Genomic DNA, 22,128 nt, shown 5'->3' on the forward strand with positions numbered 1-22,128 from the left:
GATGACGGTTGTAGTCCAATCGTTAAATGATATTCTTAAATTTGATCGGATTCTAATGTAGTCAGACTCATCTATTGTATTAAGTTGGATTCGAAATGAAGGTGTTACAGATACTTGGAAAATTTTCGTGGCAAATCGTATTGAAGAAATCCGGGAACTAACAAACAAACATGATTGGTGGCACATTTATGGGATGGATAATCCGGTGGATTTCATTTCTCGTGGATTAGGCGTCGCAGATAATATCACTAATTGTACTCAGTGATGGAGTGGACTTCCAGGGATGATACAACCAGAAACCGAATGGACAAAACAAAAGTTATTTAACAATGAAGAGGAACCTGTAAACAGCGTAAGACAGTTAAGGTATTACACTTCCACACCAAGAGTCAAAAGGAATTTCAGGATATCATTAATACATTTTCGAAACTAGAACGGTTGTAACGGATGACAGCGTATCTATTCCGAGCAGTTACTCGAAAGAAATACCGCCTGACTGGACATTTGAATGTCGAGGAAGTAAAACGAGGGTTGATGTACTGGGTAAAAATTATTCAAGCTCAAGCGTTTGCAACTGAAATTGCCCAGTTGAACATTTGAAATGTTTAAATAACAGCAAATTACAATCATAAGTTCCATTCATCGACGACTATAATGTATTGAGGGTTGGAAGTCGGCTACAAAATTCAAACAAGCAATATGAGGCACGTCATCCCATTTTTCTGCCTTCTACAGCATAGTTGGTGGAACTAATTACGGACAGGGAACACTGACGGTTTATCCATGCCAGACCACAGCAAAAAGTAGCTAGTTTGCAAAGAAAATATAAGATTCCGGGCTTTCGCAGTGTTATTCAAAAGATAATTTTTAAATGTATCCCATGCTATAGATGGAAAGTACAAGCTTCCGAGCAGCTAATGGGCTCCCTTCCTGTTAATTGAGCTAATTCATCTTCAATATTTCTTGTGTGTGGAGTCGATTATGCTGGTCCTTTTCAAGTGCACTTCGATTCACGCATATCAAAACATATATATATATAAATCGTATGTCGCCTTATTTGTATGTTTTACGACAAAAGCACTGAATTATTTCACACTGCGTTACGGATATTCATCGAAAGACGCGGGTGTCCATTACATATACATTCTGATAATGAGCGAAATTTCGTTGGAGCATCGGCACAACATAAGAACTTTTTCGGATCAAGGGAATTCAAACAAAATATTAATGCATACACAATTCAAGCTGGAATTGATCGGTCATTCATTCCACCGCATTCCCCACATGTGGGTGGACTATGGCGAGCAGGAGTAAAACCTATGAAATTCCATCATTTACGAAGAAGTTTAGGAGAGTCTATATTAAAAGACCGGGAAGCCAAAACTTTGCTATCACAGATGGAAACAGTATTAAACTCAAGGACTTTAACTCCCGCATCAACACACGATGGTGACAAGAAAGCACTGACCCCGGGTCACTTAATTATAGGAAAACCTTTAACCGCATTACCGGAGACCAATTACCTCGATATAAAAGCTCCGAGCCTTCGTTGGCACATGGTACAGCAACTGATACAAGGATTTTGGAAAAGATGGCGGACGGAGTATCTTCAGTCATTACAAGTACGCCACAAATGGACTCAGACTGAAGCGAATCTCAAAGTTGGTATTATATTATAAAATAAATGTTAAGGATTTCTAAAATTACCGTATTGCCAAATAATTTGATATTGTACACATAATCATGTAATTTTTCCCAAAAAGTTGTGCAATAAGCATCAATTAAGAACAATGAACAGACAGCTAGTGATACCAACACTTTTATAATGGTTTCAATATTAAAAAAAGAAACTGCCAGTAGCCATAAAATAACTGAATGGTGAGACAACAAGGAAGTGAACATAGTGATTGGATACACTATGATAAATCCACATACTTGAAGAGCTCTTATATGTCAAAACAATTAAATCAAATTAATTTTAAAAAACTTTTGCTAGTGATTAATATATTACCTATTGAGTGAAGAAGCACACAAAGACATTATTAATAATGGATTAACCACATAGTGGATATAATGCAGTAGGACAGCACATAGTAAACAAACATTACGATAGAGTCTTATAAAGCGCTTTTCTGGATCTAAACCTGTTAGTCCACTCTGCAAAGCTAGTATATAAAAGAATACTGCAGGAATTGTTCCAATGCTTTTGTCATCCACAACATCCGTTAACAGTACCTAAATAAATATTATGTTAAAACATCTGAAAATTTGAACTACATGTCCTGCATCTTACTCATTGGATGAATGCCCCTATATAATGACAAAAATATGATACAAAACGTGTCATTCCTAAAACGGCCGTAAATGTGTCGTATCCTTTAATCAACACATTTTTCACAACTCTAACCAAAGTTTCAATTTGTATATCCATATCAGTTATCAGGTATAGAAACTGTTATAGTACTCGTAATGCCCAAAATATTGGTAGAACACTTGAAACGTTGAGACGATTCCATTCCACTTTCAGAACATCAACCACATTCACAACCCATGTTCACTCGTATACGGCTATATTAATTACGAATTAAATTTGTAATTGTTAATAGATGCAGCCATAATGTTTTCAGCATTGTCATCAGCAATGGCGATTATGTTGATAATTCTGTTACTCTATTCAACAAAACATGTATCCGTGTACCAGGTAAACAATGCAATGGTTAAAGTAGGAATACTAAAGCTTAATCTGAAAGCCTGAAATATTTAATACATTATTTTTTATGCAGATGAATGTTAGTTAGATTGTAAAGGTACTTTTAATAAACTGTAAAACTATAGTTGAAAATAAATAAATATTATTAAATAATTATCATTATCACATCAGTTTACAATTTATTAAAATCCGAATAAATCTTTCATCTGAATAAAAAATAATGTATTATATATTTCAGGCTTTCAGATTAAGCTTTAGTATTCCTACTTTAACCATTGCATTTTTTACCTGGTACACGGATACATGTTTTGTTGAATAGAGTTACAGAATAATCAACATAATCGCCATTGTTTATCATGCTGAAAACATTATGGCTGCATCTATTTACAATTACAAATTTAATTCGTAATTAATATAGCCGTATACGAGTGAACATGGGTTGTGAATGTGGTTGATGTTCTGAAAGTGGAATGGAATCGTCTCAACGTTTCAAGTGTTCTACCAATATTTTGGGCATTACGAGTACTATAACAGTTTCTATACCTGATAACTGATATGGATATACAAATTGAAACTTTGGTTAGAGTTGTGAAAAATGTGTTGATTAAAGGATACGACACATTTACGGGCCGTTTTAGGAATGACACGTTTTGTATCATATTTTTGTCATTATATAGGGGCATTCATCCAATGAGTAAGATGCAGGACATGTAGTTCAATTTTCAGATGTTTTAACATAATATTTATTTAGGTACTGTTAACGGATGTTGTGGATGACAAAAGCATTGGAACAATTCCTGCAGTATTCTTTTATATACTAGCTTTGCAGAGTGGACTAACATGTTTAGATCCAGAAAAGCGCTTTATAAGACTCTATCGTAATGTTTGTTTACTATGTGCTGTCCTACTGCATTATATCCACTATGTGGTTAATCCATTATTAATAATGTCTTTGTGTGCTTTTTCACTCAATAGGTAATATATTAATCACTAGCAAAAGTTTTTTAAAATTAATTTGATTTAATTGTTTTGACATATAAGAGCTCTTCAAGTATGTGGATTTATCATAGTGTATCCAATCACTATGTTCACTTCCTTGTTGTCTCACCATTCAGTTATTTTATGGCTACTGGCAGTTTCTTTTTTTAATATTGAAACCATTATAAAAGTGTTGGTATCACTAGCTGTCTGTTCATTGTTCTTAATTGATGCTTATTGCACAACTTTTTGGGAAAAATTTGAATAAAAGGATAATTTTATTTATTTAGTCAGTGCGGTTGGTGAGGGCTTCTTTAGCAAATACAGTTAATGTTTCGTATGTCCTCTTCGTGGAGAGGAACGTTCCGTCTCCTGGTGGCCAAGGTATGCCTTCTTCTTCGAAGACGTCCTTAAGACTGGCCCTGGCGCGCCTCGTCCTTGGGCAGAACCACAAGACGTGTCTGGCCGTCTCTGGCTTTCTGTCGCAGGCGCAGATCGGGTCATTGGATAGCTTGAAACCACGGAGCTTGCCCCTGAAGTCGCCGTGGCCCTTGAGGAACTGGACGATATTATGGTCAAGGACCAGTGGGAGATTGAGTCTATCCCGAACCGAGGGTATCATGAACTTAGTCCATTTTCCTTTTTCAGTCGTGTCGTATCTGGTTTGCCATTCTGTCATAAGATTATTCGATTTGAGAGCCAGCTCTTCTTCGGTGATCTTAACAGTGGCTCTGTGTGTCCTTAAGGCCTGTTGTCTAACTTCCAGGTCGAGTGGAACTGTTCTGGCTACTACTGCCGGACAGTTCGTGGATGACGTTTTGTAGGCCCCCTTTATGGCCAGTAGCGGTGCCCTCTGAGCGCTGAGGTGTTTCTTTCGATTCTTCTCGAGTTTGGCTCCGTTCGGCCAAATTTCTGAGGCGTAAGTTACCCTGGGCAGGAACACGCCTCTGTAAATCATTCTGGCTGCCGTGTTTTTCATTCTCCAATTGGCGGAGTAAAGGTTCCTGAGTCTCCTATAGAGGCTGGCAGATTTGGAGCTGATGGCCACCACGTGATCCCAATAGCTCTTTCGGGGATCAATGTATTTCGCCGTTGACGCCGAAGCGATTCTCAGGGCTAAATCTGCTGAGCCGAAGCCCACCGAGTAACCAGGCTTGAGGCCACCCTTTAGCGATAGGAACAGATTTTTCTCGGCTGAGAACTCAAGTCAAAAGCAGGCAGCCCACGCCTTTAAGTCGTCGAGGTGGCCTTCTGTTCGTTTGAACGCTAGCGGAGGTCTCGCTGCGCCGACCATTATGAGTATGTCATCGTGACTTTCGAGGTCTTCGATTGGAGGAAGTGAGCGTAGATCGGCGTCATGGCGACCTTCCACAACGTCGGACCAAGCTGTGACCCCTGTGGGCAGCCGCGTTCCAATCGGCGGGGCGGTAGTGTACTCCTTCCATTTCGAAGTCAGCTCATCTGTGTTCAAGATATGAGCACACGATTCTCGAAGTCCCTAGCGACGCGCCCATTTCGACCAGCCTTAACAGCAGCGGTGACCATTTGACGTTGTCAAAGGCCCCCGAGATGTCAAGGAAGGTGCCGAATATGTACCGTGCTTTGGATGAATCGACCCACTGGTAGACGCTCTCTAAGGCGCTGATTGTCGATTTACCAGTGGTGAACCCATGTTGCTCATCGTGCGAGTCGAGGTCAGTCTCATCGGTTATATTTTTAATAATCAGGGACTCGAGTGCTTTGCCAAGTGACGGTGGGAGGCTGATGGGTCTGTATGATTTGACCTGACTCGGGTCCTTATCCCCTGGTTTTGGGATTATAATCAATCTGGCGGCTTTCCACGAGTCAGGGAACACGCCGTCCTGTAGGCACCAACCATAAAGTTTGGATACAGGGTCCCTGATGGCTGGCCATGCCTTTCGGAGTATGCCCGCAGTTATGCCATCCGCGCCGGGGGCGCTGTTCAGCACATTAAAGACAGTGATAATGCCTCGCCTAGAATTATGTGCAGCACTGTTGGGTAGCAAGTTGATGACGGTTGTAGTCCAATCGTTAAATGATATTCTTAAATTTGATCGGATTCTAATGTAGTCAGACTCATCTATTGTATTAAGTTGGATTCGAAATGAAGGTGTTACAGATACTTGGAAAATTTTCGTGGCAAATCGTATTGAAGAAATCCGGGAACTAACAAACAAACATGATTGGTGGCACATTTATGGGATGGATAATCCGGTGGATTTCATTTCTCGTGGATTAGGCGTCGCAGATAATATCACTAATTGTACTCAGTGATGGAGTGGACTTCCAGGGATGATACAACCAGAAACCGAATGGACAAAACAAAAGTTATTTAACAATGAAGAGGAACCTGTAAACAGCGTAAGACAGTTAAGGTATTACACTTCCACACCAAGAGTCAAAAGGAATTTCAGGATATCATTAATACATTTTCGAAACTAGAACGGTTGTAACGGATGACAGCGTATCTATTCCGAGCAGTTACTCGAAAGAAATACCGCCTGACTGGACATTTGAATGTCGAGGAAGTAAAACGAGGGTTGATGTACTGGGTAAAAATTATTCAAGCTCAAGCGTTTGCAACTGAAATTGCCCAGTTGAACATTTGAAATGTTTAAATAACAGCAAATTACAATCATAAGTTCCATTCATCGACGACTATAATGTATTGAGGGTTGGAAGTCGGCTACAAAATTCAAACAAGCAATATGAGGCACGTCATCCCATTTTTCCTGCCTTCTACAGCATAGTTGGTGGAACTAATTACGGACAGGGAACACTGACGGTTTATCCATGCCAGACCACAGCAAAAAGTAGCTAGTTTGCAAAGAAAATATAAGATTCCGGGCTTTCGCAGTGTTATTCAAAAGATAATTTTTAAATGTATCCCATGCTATAGATGGAAAGTACAAGCTTCCGAGCAGCTAATGGGCTCCCTTCCTGTTAATTGAGCTAATTCATCTTCAATATTTCTTGTGTGTGGAGTCGATTATGCTGGTCCTTTTCAAGTGCACTTCGATTCACGCATATCAAAACATATATATATATAAATCGTATGTCGCCTTATTTGTATGTTTTACGACAAAAGCACTGAATTATTTCACACTGCGTTACGGATATTCATCGAAAGACGCGGGTGTCCATTACATATACATTCTGATAATGAGCGAAATTTCGTTGGAGCATCGGCACAACATAAGAACTTTTTCGGATCAAGGGAATTCAAACAAAATATTAATGCATACACAATTCAAGCTGGAATTGATCGGTCATTCATTCCACCGCATTCCCCACATGTGGGTGGACTATGGCGAGCAGGAGTAAAACCTATGAAATTCCATCATTTACGAAGAAGTTTAGGAGAGTCTATATTAAAAGACCGGGAAGCCAAAACTTTGCTATCACAGATGGAAACAGTATTAAACTCAAGGACTTTAACTCCCGCATCAACACACGATGGTGACAAGAAAGCACTGACCCCGGGTCACTTAATTATAGGAAAACCTTTAACCGCATTACCGGAGACCAATTACCTCGATATAAAAGCTCCGAGCCTTCGTTGGCACATGGTACAGCAACTGATACAAGGATTTTGGAAAAGATGGCGGACGGAGTATCTTCAGTCATTACAAGTACGCCACAAATGGACTCAGACTGAAGCGAATCTCAAAGTTGGTATTATATTATAAAATAAATGTTAAGGATTTCTAAAATTACCGTATTGCCAAATAATTTGATATTGTACACATAATCATGTAATTTTTCCCAAAAAGTTGTGCAATAAGCATCAATTAAGAACAATGAACAGACAGCTAGTGATACCAACACTTTTATAATGGTTTCAATATTAAAAAAAGAAACTGCCAGTAGCCATAAAATAACTGAATGGTGAGACAACAAGGAAGTGAACATAGTGATTGGATACACTATGATAAATCCACATACTTGAAGAGCTCTTATATGTCAAAACAATTAAATCAAATTAATTTTAAAAAACTTTTGCTAGTGATTAATATATTACCTATTGAGTGAAGAAGCACACAAAGACATTATTAATAATGGATTAACCACATAGTGGATATAATGCAGTAGGACAGCACATAGTAAACAAACATTACGATAGAGTCTTATAAAGCGCTTTTCTGGATCTAAACCTGTTAGTCCACTCTGCAAAGCTAGTATATAAAAGAATACTGCAGGAATTGTTCCAATGCTTTTGTCATCCACAACATCCATTAACAGTACCTAAATAAATATTATGTTAAAACATCTGAAAATTGAACTACATGTCCTGCATCTTACTCATTGGATGAATGCCCCTATATAATGACAAAAATATGATACAAAACGTGTCATTCCTAAAACGGCCGTAAATGTGTCGTATCCTTTAATCAACACATTTTTCACAACTCTAACCAAAGTTTCAATTTGTATATCCATATCAGTTATCAGGTATAGAAACTGTTATAGTACTCGTAATGCCCAAAATATTGGTAGAACACTTGAAACGTTGAGACGATTCCATTCCACTTTCAGAACATCAACCACATTCACAACCCATGTTCACTCGTATACGGCTATATTAATTACGAATTAAATTTGTAATTGTTAATAGATGCAGCCATAATGTTTTCAGCATTGTCATCAGCAATGGCGATTATGTTGATAATTCTGTTACTCTATTCAACAAAACATGTATCCGTGTACCAGGTAAACAATGCAATGGTTAAAGTAGGAATACTAAAGCTTAATCTGAAAGCCTGAAATATTTAATACATTATTTTTTATGCAGATGAATGTTAGTTAGATTGTAAAGGTACTTTTAATAAACTGTAAAACTTAGTTGAAAATAAATAAATATTATTAAATAATTATCATTATCACATCAGTTTACAATTTATTAAAATCCGAATAAATCTTTCATCTGAATAAAAAATAATGTATTATATATTTCAGGCTTTCAGATTAAGCTTTAGTATTCCTACTTTTAACCATTGCATTTTTTACCTGGTACACGGATACATGTTTTGTTGAATAGAGTTACAGAATAATCAACATAATCGCCATTGTTTATCATGCTGAAAACATTATGGCTGCATCTATTTACAATTACAAATTTAATTCGTAATTAATATAGCCGTATACGAGTGAACATGGGTTGTGAATGTGGTTGATGTTCTGAAAGTGGAATGGAATCGTCTCAACGTTTCAAGTGTTCTACCAATATTTTGGGCATTACGAGTACTATAACAGTTTCTATACCTGATAACTGATATGGATATACAAATTGAAACTTTGGTTAGAGTTGTGAAAAATGTGTTGATTAAAGGATACGACACATTTACGGCCGTTTTAGGAATGACACGTTTTGTATCATATTTTTGTCATTATATAGGGGCATTCATCCAATGAGTAAGATGCAGGACATGTAGTTCAATTTTCAGATGTTTTAACATAATATTTATTTAGGTACTGTTAACGGATGTTGTGGATGACAAAAGCATTGGAACAATTCCTGCAGTATTCTTTTATATACTAGCTTTGCAGAGTGGACTAACATGTTTAGATCCAGAAAAGCGCTTTATAAGACTCTATCGTAATGTTTGTTTACTATGTGCTGTCCTACTGCATTATATCCACTATGTGGTTAATCCATTATTAATAATGTCTTTGTGTGCTTCTTCACTCAATAGGTAATATATTAATCACTAGCAAAAGTTTTTTAAAATTAATTTGATTTAATTGTTTTGACATATAAGAGCTCTTCAAGTATGTGGATTTATCATAGTGTATCCAATCACTATGTTCACTTCCTTGTTGTCTCACCATTCAGTTATTTTATGGCTACTGGCAGTTTCTTTTTTTAATATTGAAACCATTATAAAAGTGTTGGTATCACTAGCTGTCTGTTCATTGTTCTTAATTGATGCTTATTGCACAACTTTTTGGGAAAAATTTGAATAAAAGGATAATTTTATTTATTTAGTCAGTGCGGTTGGTGAGGGCTTCTTTAGCAAATACAGTTAATGTTTCGTATGTCCTCTTCGTCGAGAGGAACGTTCCGTCTCCTGGTGGCCAAGGTATGCCTTCTTCTTCGAAGACGTCCTTAAGACTGGCCCTGGCGCGCCTCGTCCTTGGGCAGAACCACAAGACGTGTCTGACCGTCTCTGGCTTTCTGTCGCAGGTGCAGATCGGGTCATTGGATAGCTTGAAACCACGGAGCTTGCCCCTGAAGTCGCCGTGGCCCTTGAGGAACTGGACGATATTATGGTCAAGGACCAGTGGGAGATTGAGTCTATCCCGAACCGAGGGTATCATGAACTTAGTCCATTTTCCTTTTTCAGTCGTGTCGTATCTGGTTTGCCATTCTGTCATAAGATTATTCGATTTGAGAGCCAGCTCTTCTTCGGTGATCTTAACAGTGGCTCTGTGTGTCCTTAAGGCCTGTTGTCTAACTTCCAGGTCGAGTGGAAACTGTTCTGGCTACTACTGCCGGACAGTTCGTGGATGACGTTTTGTAGGCCCCCTTTATGGCCAGTAGCGGTGCCCTCTGAGCGCTGAGGTGTTTCTTTCGATTCTTCTCGAGTTTGGCTCCGTTCGGCCAAATTTCTGAGGCGTAAGTTACCCTGGGCAGGAACACGCCTCTGTAAATCATTCTGGCTGCCGTGTTTTTCATTCTCCAATTGGCGGAGTAAAGGTTCCTGAGTCTCCTATAGAGGCTGGCAGATTTGGAGCTGATGGCCACCACGTGATCCCAATAGCTCTTTCGGGGATCAATGTATTTCGCCGTTGACGCCGAAGCGATTCTCGGGGCTAAATCTGCTGAGCCGAAGCCCACCGAGTAACCAGGCTTGAGGCCACCCTTTAGCGATAGGAACAGATTTTTCTCGGCTGAGAACTCAAGTCAAAAGCAGGCAGCCCACGCCTTTAAGTCGTCGAGGTGGCCTTCTGTTCGTTTGAACGCTAGCGGAGGTCTCGCTGCGCCGACCATTATGAGTATGTCATCGTGACTTTCGAGGTCTTCGATTGGAGGAAGTGAGCGTAGATCGGCGTCATGGCGACCTTCCACAACGTCGGACCAAGCTGTGACCCCTGTGGGCAGCCGCGTTCCAATCGGCGGGGCGGTAGTGTACTCCTTCCATTTCGAAGTCAGCTCATCTGTGTTCAAGATATGAGCACACGATTCTCGAAGTCCCTAGCGACGCGCCCATTTCGACCAGCCTTAACAGCAGCGGTGACCATTTGACGTTGTCAAAGGCCCCCGAGATGTCAAGGAAGGTGCCGAATATGTACCGTGCTTTGGATGAATCGACCCACTGGTAGACGCTCTCTAAGGCGCTGATTGTCGATTTACCAGTGGTGAACCCATGTTGCTCATCGTGCGAGTCGAGGTCAGTCTCATCGGTTATATTTTTAATAATCAGGGACTCGAGTGCTTTGCCAAGTGACGGTGGGAGGCTGATGGGTCTGTATGATTTGACCTGACTCGGGTCCTTATCCCCTGGTTTTGGGATTATAATCAATCTGGCGGCTTTCCACGAGTCAGGGAACACGCCGTCCTGTAGGCACCAACCATAAAGTTTGGATACAGGGTCCCTGATGGCTGGCCATGCCTTTCGGAGTATGCCCGCAGTTATGCCATCCGCGCCGGGGGCGCTGTTCAGCACATTAAAGACAGTGATAATGCCTCGCCTAGAATTATGTGCAGCACTGTTGGGTAGCAAGTTGATGACGGTTGTAGTCCAATCGTTAAATGATATTCTTAAATTTGATCGGATTCTAATGTAGTCAGACTCATCTATTGTATTAAGTTGGATTCGAAATGAAGGTGTTACAGATACTTGGAAAATTTTCGTGGCAAATCGTATTGAAGAAATCCGGGAACTAACAAACAAACATGATTGGTGGCACATTTATGGGATGGATAATCCGGTGGATTTCATTTCTCGTGGATTAGGCGTCGCAGATAATATCACTAATTGTACTCAGTGATGGAGTGGACTTCCAGGGATGATACAACCAGAAACCGAATGGACAAAACAAAAGTTATTTAACAATGAAGAGGAACCTGTAAACAGCGTAAGACAGTTAAGGTATTACACTTCCACACCAAGAGTCAAAAGGAATTTCAGGATATCATTAATACATTTTCGAAACTAGAACGGTTGTAACGGATGACAGCGTATCTATTCCGAGCAGTTACTCGAAAGAAATACCGCCTGACTGGACATTTGAATGTCGAGGAAGTAAAACGAGGGTTGATGTACTGGGTAAAAATTATTCAAGCTCAAGCGTTTGCAACTGAAATTGCCCAGTTGAACATTTGAAATGTTTAAATAACAGCAAATTACAATCATAAGTTCCATTCATCGACGACTATAATGTATTGAGGGTTGGAAGTCGGCTACAAAATTCAAACAAGCAATATGAGGCACGTCATCCCATTTTTCTGCCTTCTACAGCATAGTTGGTGGAACTAATTACGGACAGGGAACACTGACGGTTTATCCATGCCAGACCACAGCAAAAAGTAGCTAGTTTGCAAAGAAAATATAAGATTCCGGGCTTTCGCAGTGTTATTCAAAAGATAATTTTTAAATGTATCCCATGCTATAGATGGAAAGTACAAGCTTCCGAGCAGCTAATGGGCTCCCTTCCTGTTAATTGAGCTAATTCATCTTCAATATTTCTTGTGTGTGGAGTCGATTATGCTGGTCCTTTTCAAGTGCACTTCGATTCACGCATATCAAAACATATATATATATAAATCGTATGTCGCCTTATTTGTATGTTTTACGACAAAAGCACTGAATTATTTCACACTGCGTTACGGATATTCATCGAAAGACGCGGGTGTCCATTACATATACATTCTGATAATGAGCGAAATTTCGTTGGAGCATCGGCACAACATAAGAACTTTTTCGGATCAAGGGAATTCAAACAAAATATTAATGCATACACAATTCAAGCTGGAATTGATCGGTCATTCATTCCACCGCATTCCCCACATGTGGGTGGACTATGGCGAGCAGGAGTAAAACCTATGAAATTCCATCATTTACGAAGAAGTTTAGGAGAGTCTATATTAAAAGACCGGGAAGCCAAAACTTTGCTATCACAGATGGAAACAGTATTAAACTCAAGGACTTTAACTCCCGCATCAACACACGATGGTGACAAGAAAGCACTGACCCCGGGTCACTTAATTATAGGAAAACCTTTAACCGCATTACCGGAGACCAATTACCTCGATATAAAAGCTCCGAGCCTTCGTTGGCACATGGTACAGCAACTGATACAAGGATTTTGGAAAAGATGGCGGACGGAGTATCTTCAGTCATTACAAGTACGCCACAAATGGACTCAGACTGAAGCGAATCTCAAAGTTGGTATTATATTATAAAATAAATGTTAAGGATTTCTAAAATTACCGTATTGCCAAATAATTTGATATTGTACACATAATCATGTAATTTTTCCCAAAAAGTTGTGCAATAAGCATCAATTAAGAACAATGAACAGACAGCTAGTGATACCAACACTTTTATAATGGTTTCAATATTAAAAAAAGAAACTGCCAGTAGCCATAAAATAACTGAATGGTGAGACAACAAGGAAGTGAACATAGTGATTGGATACACTATGATAAATCCACATACTTGAAGAGCTCTTATATGTCAAAACAATTAAATCAAATTAATTTTAAAAAACTTTTGCTAGTGATTAATATATTACCTATTGAGTGAAGAAGCACACAAAGACATTATTAATAATGGATTAACCACATAGTGGATATAATGCAGTAGGACAGCACATAGTAAACAAACATTACGATAGAGTCTTATAAAGCGCTTTTCTGGATCTAAACCTGTTAGTCCACTCTGCAAAGCTAGTATATAAAAGAATACTGCAGGAATTGTTCCAATGCTTTTGTCATCCACAACATCCATTAACAGTACCTAAATAAATATTATGTTAAAACATCTGAAAATTGAACTACATGTCCTGCATCTTACTCATTGGATGAATGCCCCTATATAATGACAAAAATATGATACAAAACGTGTCATTCCTAAAACGGCCGTAAATGTGTCGTATCCTTTAATCAACACATTTTTCACAACTCTAACCAAAGTTTCAATTTGTATATCCATATCAGTTATCAGGTATAGAAACTGTTATAGTACTCGTAATGCCCAAAATATTGGTAGAACACTTGAAACGTTGAGACGATTCCATTCCACTTTCAGAACATCAACCACATTCACAACCCATGTTCACTCGTATACGGCTATATTAATTACGAATTAAATTTGTAATTGTTAATAGATGCAGCCATAATGTTTTCAGCATTGTCATCAGCAATGGCGATTATGTTGATAATTCTGTTACTCTATTCAACAAAACATGTATCCGTGTACCAGGTAAACAATGCAATGGTTAAAGTAGGAATACTAAAGCTTAATCTGAAAGCCTGAAATATTTAATACATTATTTTTTATGCAGATGAATGTTAGTTAGATTGTAAAGGTACTTTTAATAAACTGTAAAACTATAGTTGAAAATAAATAAATATTATTAAATAATTATCATTATCACATCAGTTTACAATTTATTAAAATCCGAATAAATCTTTCATCTGAATAAAAAATAATGTATTATATATTTCAGGCTTTCAGATTAAGCTTTAGTATTCCTACTTTAACCATTGCATTTTTTACCTGGTACACGGATACATGTTTTGTTGAATAGAGTTACAGAATAATCAACATAATCGCCATTGTTTATCATGCTGAAAACATTATGGCTGCATCTATTTACAATTACAAATTTAATTCGTAATTAATATAGCCGTATACGAGTGAACATGGGTTGTGAATGTGGTTGATGTTCTGAAAGTGGAATGGAATCGTCTCAACGTTTCAAGTGTTCTACCAATATTTTGGGCATTACGAGTACTATAACAGTTTCTATACCTGATAACTGATATGGATATACAAATTGAAACTTTGGTTAGAGTTGTGAAAAATGTGTTGATTAAAGGATACGACACATTTACGGCCGTTTTAGGAATGACACGTTTTGTATCATATTTTTGTCATTATATAGGGGCATTCATCCAATGAGTAAGATGCAGGACATGTAGTTCAATTTTCAGATGTTTTAACATAATATTTATTTAGGTACTGTTAACGGATGTTGTGGATGACAAAAGCATTGGAACAATTCCTGCAGTATTCTTTTATATACTAGCTTTGCAGAGTGGACTAACATGTTTAGATCCAGAAAAGCGCTTTATAAGACTCTATCGTAATGTTTGTTTACTATGTGCTGTCCTACTGCATTATATCCACTATGTGGTTAATCCATTATTAATAATGTCTTTGTGTGCTTTTTCACTCAATAGGTAATATATTAATCACTAGCAAAAGTTTTTTAAAATTAATTTGATTTAATTGTTTTGACATATAAGAGCTCTTCAAGTATGTGGATTTATCATAGTGTATCCAATCACTATGTTCACTTCCTTGTTGTCTCACCATTCAGTTATTTTATGGCTACTGGCAGTTTCTTTTTTTAATATTGAAACCATTATAAAAGTGTTGGTATCACTAGCTGTCTGTTCATTGTTCTTAATTGATGCTTATTGCACAACTTTTTGGGAAAAATTTGAATAAAAGGATAATTTTATTTATTTAGTCAGTGCGGTTGGTGAGGGCTTCTTTAGCAAATACAGTTAATGTTTCGTATGTCCTCTTCGTCGAGAGGAACGTTCCGTCTCCTGGTGGCCAAGGTATGCCTTCTTCTTCGAAGACGTCCTTAAGACTGGCCCTGGCGCGCCTCGTCCTTGGGCAGAACCACAAGACGTGTCTGACCGTCTCTGGCTTTCTGTCGCAGGTGCAGATCGGGTCATTGGATAGCTTGAAACCACGGAGCTTGCCCCTGAAGTCGCCGTGGCCCTTGAGGAACTGGACGATATTATGGTCAAGGACCAGTGGGAGATTGAGTCTATCCCGAACCGAGGGTATCATGAACTTAGTCCATTTTCCTTTTTCAGTCGTGTCGTATCTGGTTTGCCATTCTGTCATAAGATTATTCGATTTGAGAGCCAGCTCTTCTTCGGTGATCTTAACAGTGGCTCTGTGTGTCCTTAAGGCCTGTTGTCTAACTTCCAGGTCGAGTGGAACTGTTCTGGCTACTACTGCCGGACAGTTCGTGGATGACGTTTTGTAGGCCCCCTTTATGGCCAGTAGCGGTGCCCTCTGAGCGCTGAGGTGTTTCTTTCGTTTCTTCTCGAGTTTGGCTCCGTTCGGCCAAATTTCTGAGGCGTAAGTTACCCTGGGCAGGAACACGCCTCTGTAAATCATTCTGGCTGCCGTGTTTTTCATTCTCCAATTGGCGGAGTAAAGGTTCCTGAGTCTCCTATAGAGGCTGGCAGATTTGGAGCTGATGGCCACCACGTGATCCCAATAGCTCTTTCGGGGATCAATGTATTTCGCCGTTGACGCCGAAGCGATTCTCGGGGCTAAATCTGCTGAGCCGAAGCCCACCGAGTAACCAGGCTTGAGGCCACCCTTTAGCGATAGGAACAGATTTTTCTCGGCTGAGAACTCAAGTCAAAAGCAGGCAGCCCACGCCTTTAAGTCGTCGAGGTGGCCTTCTGTTCGTTTGAACGCTAGCGGAGGTCTCGCTGCGCCGACCATTATGAGTATGTCATCGTGACTTTCGAGGTCTTCGATTGGAGGAAGTGAGCGTAGATCGGCGTCATGGCGACCTTCCACAACGTCGGACCAAGCTGTGACCCCTGTGGGCAGCCGCGTTCCAATCGGCGGGGCGGTAGTGTACTCCTTCCATTTCGAAGTCAGCTCATCTGTGTTCAAGATATGAGCACACGATTCTCGAAGTCCCTAGCGACGCGCCCATTTCGACCAGCCTTAACAGCAGCGGTGACCATTTGACGTTGTCAAAGGCCCCCGAGATGTCAAGGAAGGTGCCGAATATGTACCGTGCTTTGGATGAATCGACCCACTGGTAGACGCTCTCTAAGGCGCTGATTGTCGATTTACCAGTGGTGAACCCATGTTGCTCATCGTGCGAGTCGAGGTCAGTCTCATCGGTTATATTTTTAATAATCAGGGACTCGAGTGCTTTGCCAAGTGACGGTGGGAGGCTGATGGGTCTGTATGATTTGACCTGACTCGGGTCCTTATCCCCTGGTTTTGGGATTATAATCAATCTGGCGGCTTTCCACGAGTCAGGGAACACGCCGTCCTGTAGGCACCAACCATAAAGTTTGGATACAGGGTCCCTGATGGCTGGCCATGCCTTTCGGAGTATGCCCGCAGTTATGCCATCCGCGCCGGGGGCGCTGTTCAGCACATTAAAGACAGTGATAATGCCTCGCCTAGAATTATGTGCAGCACTGTTGGGTAGCAAGTTGATGACGGTTGTAGTCCAATCGTTAAATGATATTCTTAAATTTGATCGGATTCTAATGTAGTCAGACTCATCTATTGTATTAAGTTGGATTCGAAATGAAGGTGTTACAGATACTTGGAAAATTTTCGTGGCAAATCGTATTGAAGAAATCCGGGAACTAACAAACAAACATGATTGGTGGCACATTTATGGGATGGATAATCCGGTGGATTTCATTTCTCGTGGATTAGGCGTCGCAGATAATATCACTAATTGTACTCAGTGATGGAGTGGACTTCCAGGGATGATACAACCAGAAACCGAATGGACAAAACAAAAGTTATTTAACAATGAAGAGGAACCTGTAAACAGCGTAAGACAGTTAAGGTATTACACTTCCACACCAAGAGTCAAAAGGAATTTCAGGATATCATTAATACATTTTCGAAACTAGAACGGTTGTAACGGATGACAGCGTATCTATTCCGAGCAGTTACTCGAAAGAAATACCGCCTGACTGGACATTTGAATGTCGAGGAAGTAAAACGAGGGTTGATGTACTGGGTAAAAATTATTCAAGCTCAAGCGTTTGCAACTGAAATTGCCCAGTTGAACATTTGAAATGTTTAAATAACAGCAAATTACAATCATAAGTTCCATTCATCGACGACTATAATGTATTGAGGGTTGGAAGTCGGCTACAAAATTCAAACAAGCAATATGAGGCACGTCATCCCATTTTTCTGCCTTCTACAGCATAGTTGGTGGAACTAATTACGGACAGGGAACACTGACGGTTTATCCATGCCAGACCACAGCAAAAAGTAGCTAGTTTGCAAAGAAAATATAAGATTCCGGGCTTTCGCAGTGTTATTCAAAAGATAATTTTTAAATGTATCCCATGCTATAGATGGAAAGTACAAGCTTCCGAGCAGCTAATGGGCTCCCTTCCTGTTAATTGAGCTAATTCATCTTCAATATTTCTTGTGTGTGGAGTCGATTATGCTGGTCCTTTTCAAGTGCACTTCGATTCACGCATATCAAAACATATATATATATAAATCGTATGTCGCCTTATTTGTATGTTTTACGACAAAAGCACTGAATTATTTCACACTGCGTTACGGATATTCATCGAAAGACGCGGGTGTCCATTACATATACATTCTGATAATGAGCGAAATTTCGTTGGAGCATCGGCACAACATAAGAACTTTTTCGGATCAAGGGAATTCAAACAAAATATTAATGCATACACAATTCAAGCTGGAATTGATCGGTCATTCATTCCACCGCATTCCCCACATGTGGGTGGACTATGGCGAGCAGGAGTAAAACCTATGAAATTCCATCATTTACGAAGAAGTTTAGGAGAGTCTATATTAAAAGACCGGGAAGCCAAAACTTTGCTATCACAGATGGAAACAGTATTAAACTCAAGGACTTTAACTCCCGCATCAACACACGATGGTGACAAGAAAGCACTGACCCCGGGTCACTTAATTATAGGAAAACCTTTAACCGCATTACCGGAGACCAATTACCTCGATATAAAAGCTCCGAGCCTTCGTTGGCACATGGTACAGCAACTGATACAAGGATTTTGGAAAAGATGGCGGACGGAGTATCTTCAGTCATTACAAGTACGCCACAAATGGACTCAGACTGAAGCGAATCTCAAAGTTGGTATTATATTATAAAATAAATGTTAAGGATTTCTAAAATTACCGTATTGCCAAATAATTTGATATTGTACACATAATCATGTAATTTTTCCCAAAAAGTTGTGCAATAAGCATCAATTAAGAACAATGAACAGACAGCTAGTGATACCAACACTTTTATAATGGTTTCAATATTAAAAAAAGAAACTGCCAGTAGCCATAAAATAACTGAATGGTGAGACAACAAGGAAGTGAACATAGTGATTGGATACACTATGATAAATCCACATACTTGAAGAGCTCTTATATGTCAAAACAATTAAATCAAATTAATTTTAAAAAACTTTTGCTAGTGATTAATATATTACCTATTGAGTGAAGAAGCACACAAAGACATTATTAATAATGGATTAACCACATAGTGGATATAATGCAGTAGGACAGCACATAGTAAACAAACATTACGATAGAGTCTTATAAAGCGCTTTTCTGGATCTAAACCTGTTAGTCCACTCTGCAAAGCTAGTATATAAAAGAATACTGCAGGAATTGTTCCAATGCTTTTGTCATCCACAACATCCATTAACAGTACCTAAATAAATATTATGTTAAAACATCTGAAAATTGAACTACATGTCCTGCATCTTACTCATTGGATGAATGCCCCTATATAATGACAAAAATATGATACAAAACGTGTCATTCCTAAAACGGCCGTAAATGTGTCGTATCCTTTAATCAACACATTTTTCACAACTCTAACCAAAGTTTCAATTTGTATATCCATATCAGTTATCAGGTATAGAAACTGTTATAGTACTCGTAATGCCCAAAATATTGGTAGAACACTTGAAACGTTGAGACGATTCCATTCCACTTTCAGAACATCAACCACATTCACAACCCATGTTCACTCGTATACGGCTATATTAATTACGAATTAAATTTGTAATTGTTAATAGATGCAGCCATAATGTTTTCAGCATTGTCATCAGCAATGGCGATTATGTTGATAATTCTGTTACTCTATTCAACAAAACATGTATCCGTGTACCAGGTAAACAATGCAATGGTTAAAGTAGGAATACTAAAGCTTAATCTGAAAGCCTGAAATATTTAATACATTATTTTTTATGCAGATGAATGTTAGTTAGATTGTAAAGGTACTTTTAATAAACTGTAAAACTATAGTTGAAAATAAATAAATATTATTAAATAATTATCATTATCACATCAGTTTACAATTTATTAAAATCCGAATAAATCTTTCATCTGAATAAAAAATAATGTATTATATATTTCAGGCTTTCAGATTAAGCTTTAGTATTCCTACTTTAACCATTGCATTTTTTACCTGGTACACGGATACATGTTTTGTTGAATAGAGTTACAGAATAATCAACATAATCGCCATTGTTTATCATGCTGAAAACATTATGGCTGCATCTATTTACAATTACAAATTTAATTCGTAATTAATATAGCCGTATACGAGTGAACATGGGTTGTGAATGTGGTTGATGTTCTGAAAGTGGAATGGAATCGTCTCAACGTTTCAAGTGTTCTACCAATATTTTGGGCATTACGAGTACTATAACAGTTTCTATACCTGATAACTGATATGGATATACAAATTGAAACTTTGGTTAGAGTTGTGAAAAATGTGTTGATTAAAGGATACGACACATTTACGGCCGTTTTAGGAATGACACGTTTTGTATCATATTTTTGTCATTATATAGGGGCATTCATCCAATGAGTAAGATGCAGGACATGTAGTTCAATTTTCAGATGTTTTAACATAATATTTATTTAGGTACTGTTAACGGATGTTGTGGATGACAAAAGCATTGGAACAATTCCTGCAGTATTCTTTTATATACTAGCTTTGCAGAGTGGACTAACATGTTTAGATCCAGAAAAGCGCTTTATAAGACTCTATCGTAATGTTTGTTTACTATGTGCTGTCCTACTGCATTATATCCACTATGTGGTTAATCCATTATTAATAATGTCTTTGTGTGCTTTTTCACTCAATAGGTAATATATTAATCACTAGCAAAAGTTTTTTAAAATTAATTTGATTTAATTGTTTTGACATATAAGAGCTCTTCAAGTATGTGGATTTATCATAGTGTATCCAATCACTATGTTCACTTCCTTGTTGTCTCACCATTCAGTTATTTTATGGCTACTGGCAGTTTCTTTTTTTAATATTGAAACCATTATAAAAGTGTTGGTATCACTAGCTGTCTGTTCATTGTTCTTAATTGATGCTTATTGCACAACTTTTTGGGAAAAATTTGAATAAAAGGATAATTTTATTTATTTAGTCAGTGCGGTTGGTGAGGGCTTCTTTAGCAAATACAGTTAATGTTTCGTATGTCCTCTTCGTGGAGAGGAACGTTCCGTCTCCTGGTGGCCAAGGTATGCCTTCTTCTTCGAAGACGTCCTTAAGACTGGCCCTGGCGCGCCTCGTCCTTGGGCAGAACCACAAGACGTGTCTGGCCGTCTCTGGCTTTCTGTCGCAGGCGCAGATCGGGTCATTGGATAGCTTGAAACCACGGAGCTTGCCCCTGAAGTCGCCGTGGCCCTTGAGGAACTGGACGATATTATGGTCAAGGACCAGTGGGAGATTGAGTCTATCCCGAACCGAGGGTATCATGAACTTAGTCCATTTTCCTTTTTCAGTCGTGTCGTATCTGGTTTGCCATTCTGTCATAAGATTATTCGATTTGAGAGCCAGCTCTTCTTCGGTGATCTTAACAGTGGCTCTGTGTGTCCTTAAGGCCTGTTGTCTAACTTCCAGGTCGAGTGGAACTGTTCTGGCTACTACTGCCGGACAGTTCGTGGATGACGTTTTGTAGGCCCCCTTTATGGCCAGTAGCGGTGCCCTCTGAGCGCTGAGGTGTTTCTTTCGATTCTTCTCGAGTTTGGCTCCGTTCGGCCAAATTTCTGAGGCGTAAGTTACCCTGGGCAGGAACACGCCTCTGTAAATCATTCTGGCTGCCGTGTTTTTCATTCTCCAATTGGCGGAGTAAAGGTTCCTGAGTCTCCTATAGAGGCTGGCAGATTTGGAGCTGATGGCCACCACGTGATCCCAATAGCTCTTTCGGGGATCAATGTATTTCGCCGTTGACGCCGAAGCGATTCTCGGGGCTAAATCTGCTGAGCCGAAGCCCACCGAGTAACCAGGCTTGAGGCCACCCTTTAGCGATAGGAACAGATTTTTCTCGGCTGAGAACTCAAGTCAAAAGCAGGCAGCCCACGCCTTTAAGTCGTCGAGGTGGCCTTCTGTTCGTTTGAACGCTAGCGGAGGTCTCGCTGCGCCGA

The 22,128-nt window shown here is 39.2% G+C and overlaps 4 protein-coding genes across 4 annotated transcripts; all 4 read left to right on the forward strand.

Moving 5' to 3' along the window:
• Positions 1 to 283: 283 nt before the first annotated feature.
• LOC132932925 (uncharacterized) lies at positions 284 to 2,755 on the forward strand. Its single transcript, XM_060999270.1, has 3 exons — positions 284 to 366; positions 1,079 to 1,665; positions 2,607 to 2,755. Exons 1-3 carry the CDS (start codon positions 284 to 286, stop codon positions 2,753 to 2,755), a joined length of 819 nt encoding a protein of 272 aa, XP_060855253.1.
• A 3,246-nt stretch (positions 2,756 to 6,001) lies between these two features.
• On the forward strand, positions 6,002 to 8,473 carry LOC132932942 (uncharacterized). Its single transcript, XM_060999286.1, has 3 exons — positions 6,002 to 6,084; positions 6,798 to 7,384; positions 8,325 to 8,473. Exons 1-3 carry the CDS (start codon positions 6,002 to 6,004, stop codon positions 8,471 to 8,473), a joined length of 819 nt encoding a protein of 272 aa, XP_060855269.1.
• Positions 8,474 to 11,719: 3,246 nt separating this feature from the next.
• On the forward strand, positions 11,720 to 14,190 carry LOC132932950 (uncharacterized). The gene is made up of 3 exons (XM_060999295.1): positions 11,720 to 11,802; positions 12,515 to 13,101; positions 14,042 to 14,190. Exons 1-3 carry the CDS (start codon positions 11,720 to 11,722, stop codon positions 14,188 to 14,190), a joined length of 819 nt encoding a protein of 272 aa, XP_060855278.1.
• A 3,245-nt stretch (positions 14,191 to 17,435) lies between these two features.
• Positions 17,436 to 19,906, forward strand: LOC132932969 (uncharacterized). Its single transcript, XM_060999311.1, has 3 exons — positions 17,436 to 17,518; positions 18,231 to 18,817; positions 19,758 to 19,906. The coding sequence occupies exons 1-3, from the start codon at positions 17,436 to 17,438 to the stop codon at positions 19,904 to 19,906; spliced, it is 819 nt and encodes a 272-aa protein (XP_060855294.1).
• The last annotated feature ends 2,222 nt before the right edge of the window (positions 19,907 to 22,128 follow it).

The sequence above is a fragment of the Metopolophium dirhodum genome, chromosome 1 (genome assembly GCF_019925205.1).
Source record: "Metopolophium dirhodum isolate CAU chromosome 1, ASM1992520v1, whole genome shotgun sequence".
Lineage (NCBI taxonomy): Eukaryota > Metazoa > Arthropoda > Insecta > Hemiptera > Aphididae > Metopolophium > Metopolophium dirhodum.

Excerpts from the sequence above, each read along its gene's own strand:
- LOC132932942 (XM_060999286.1), top strand. The coding sequence starts at position 6,002 with ATGATACAACCAGAAACCGAATGGACAAAACAAAAGTTATTTAACAAT. Across the intron at positions 6,085-6,797 it reads AACAGCGTAAGACAGTTAAG|CACTGAATTATTTCACACTG; the intron begins GTATTACACTTC and ends TTACGACAAAAG. Across the intron at positions 7,385-8,324 it reads TGAAGCGAATCTCAAAGTTG|ATGCAGCCATAATGTTTTCA; the intron begins GTATTATATTAT and ends AATTGTTAATAG.
- LOC132932925 (XM_060999270.1), top strand. The coding sequence starts at position 284 with ATGATACAACCAGAAACCGAATGGACAAAACAAAAGTTATTTAACAAT. Across the intron at positions 367-1,078 it reads AACAGCGTAAGACAGTTAAG|CACTGAATTATTTCACACTG; the intron begins GTATTACACTTC and ends TTACGACAAAAG. Across the intron at positions 1,666-2,606 it reads TGAAGCGAATCTCAAAGTTG|ATGCAGCCATAATGTTTTCA; the intron begins GTATTATATTAT and ends AATTGTTAATAG.
- LOC132932950 (XM_060999295.1), top strand. The coding sequence starts at position 11,720 with ATGATACAACCAGAAACCGAATGGACAAAACAAAAGTTATTTAACAAT. Across the intron at positions 11,803-12,514 it reads AACAGCGTAAGACAGTTAAG|CACTGAATTATTTCACACTG; the intron begins GTATTACACTTC and ends TTACGACAAAAG. Across the intron at positions 13,102-14,041 it reads TGAAGCGAATCTCAAAGTTG|ATGCAGCCATAATGTTTTCA; the intron begins GTATTATATTAT and ends AATTGTTAATAG.
- LOC132932969 (XM_060999311.1), top strand. The coding sequence starts at position 17,436 with ATGATACAACCAGAAACCGAATGGACAAAACAAAAGTTATTTAACAAT. Across the intron at positions 17,519-18,230 it reads AACAGCGTAAGACAGTTAAG|CACTGAATTATTTCACACTG; the intron begins GTATTACACTTC and ends TTACGACAAAAG. Across the intron at positions 18,818-19,757 it reads TGAAGCGAATCTCAAAGTTG|ATGCAGCCATAATGTTTTCA; the intron begins GTATTATATTAT and ends AATTGTTAATAG.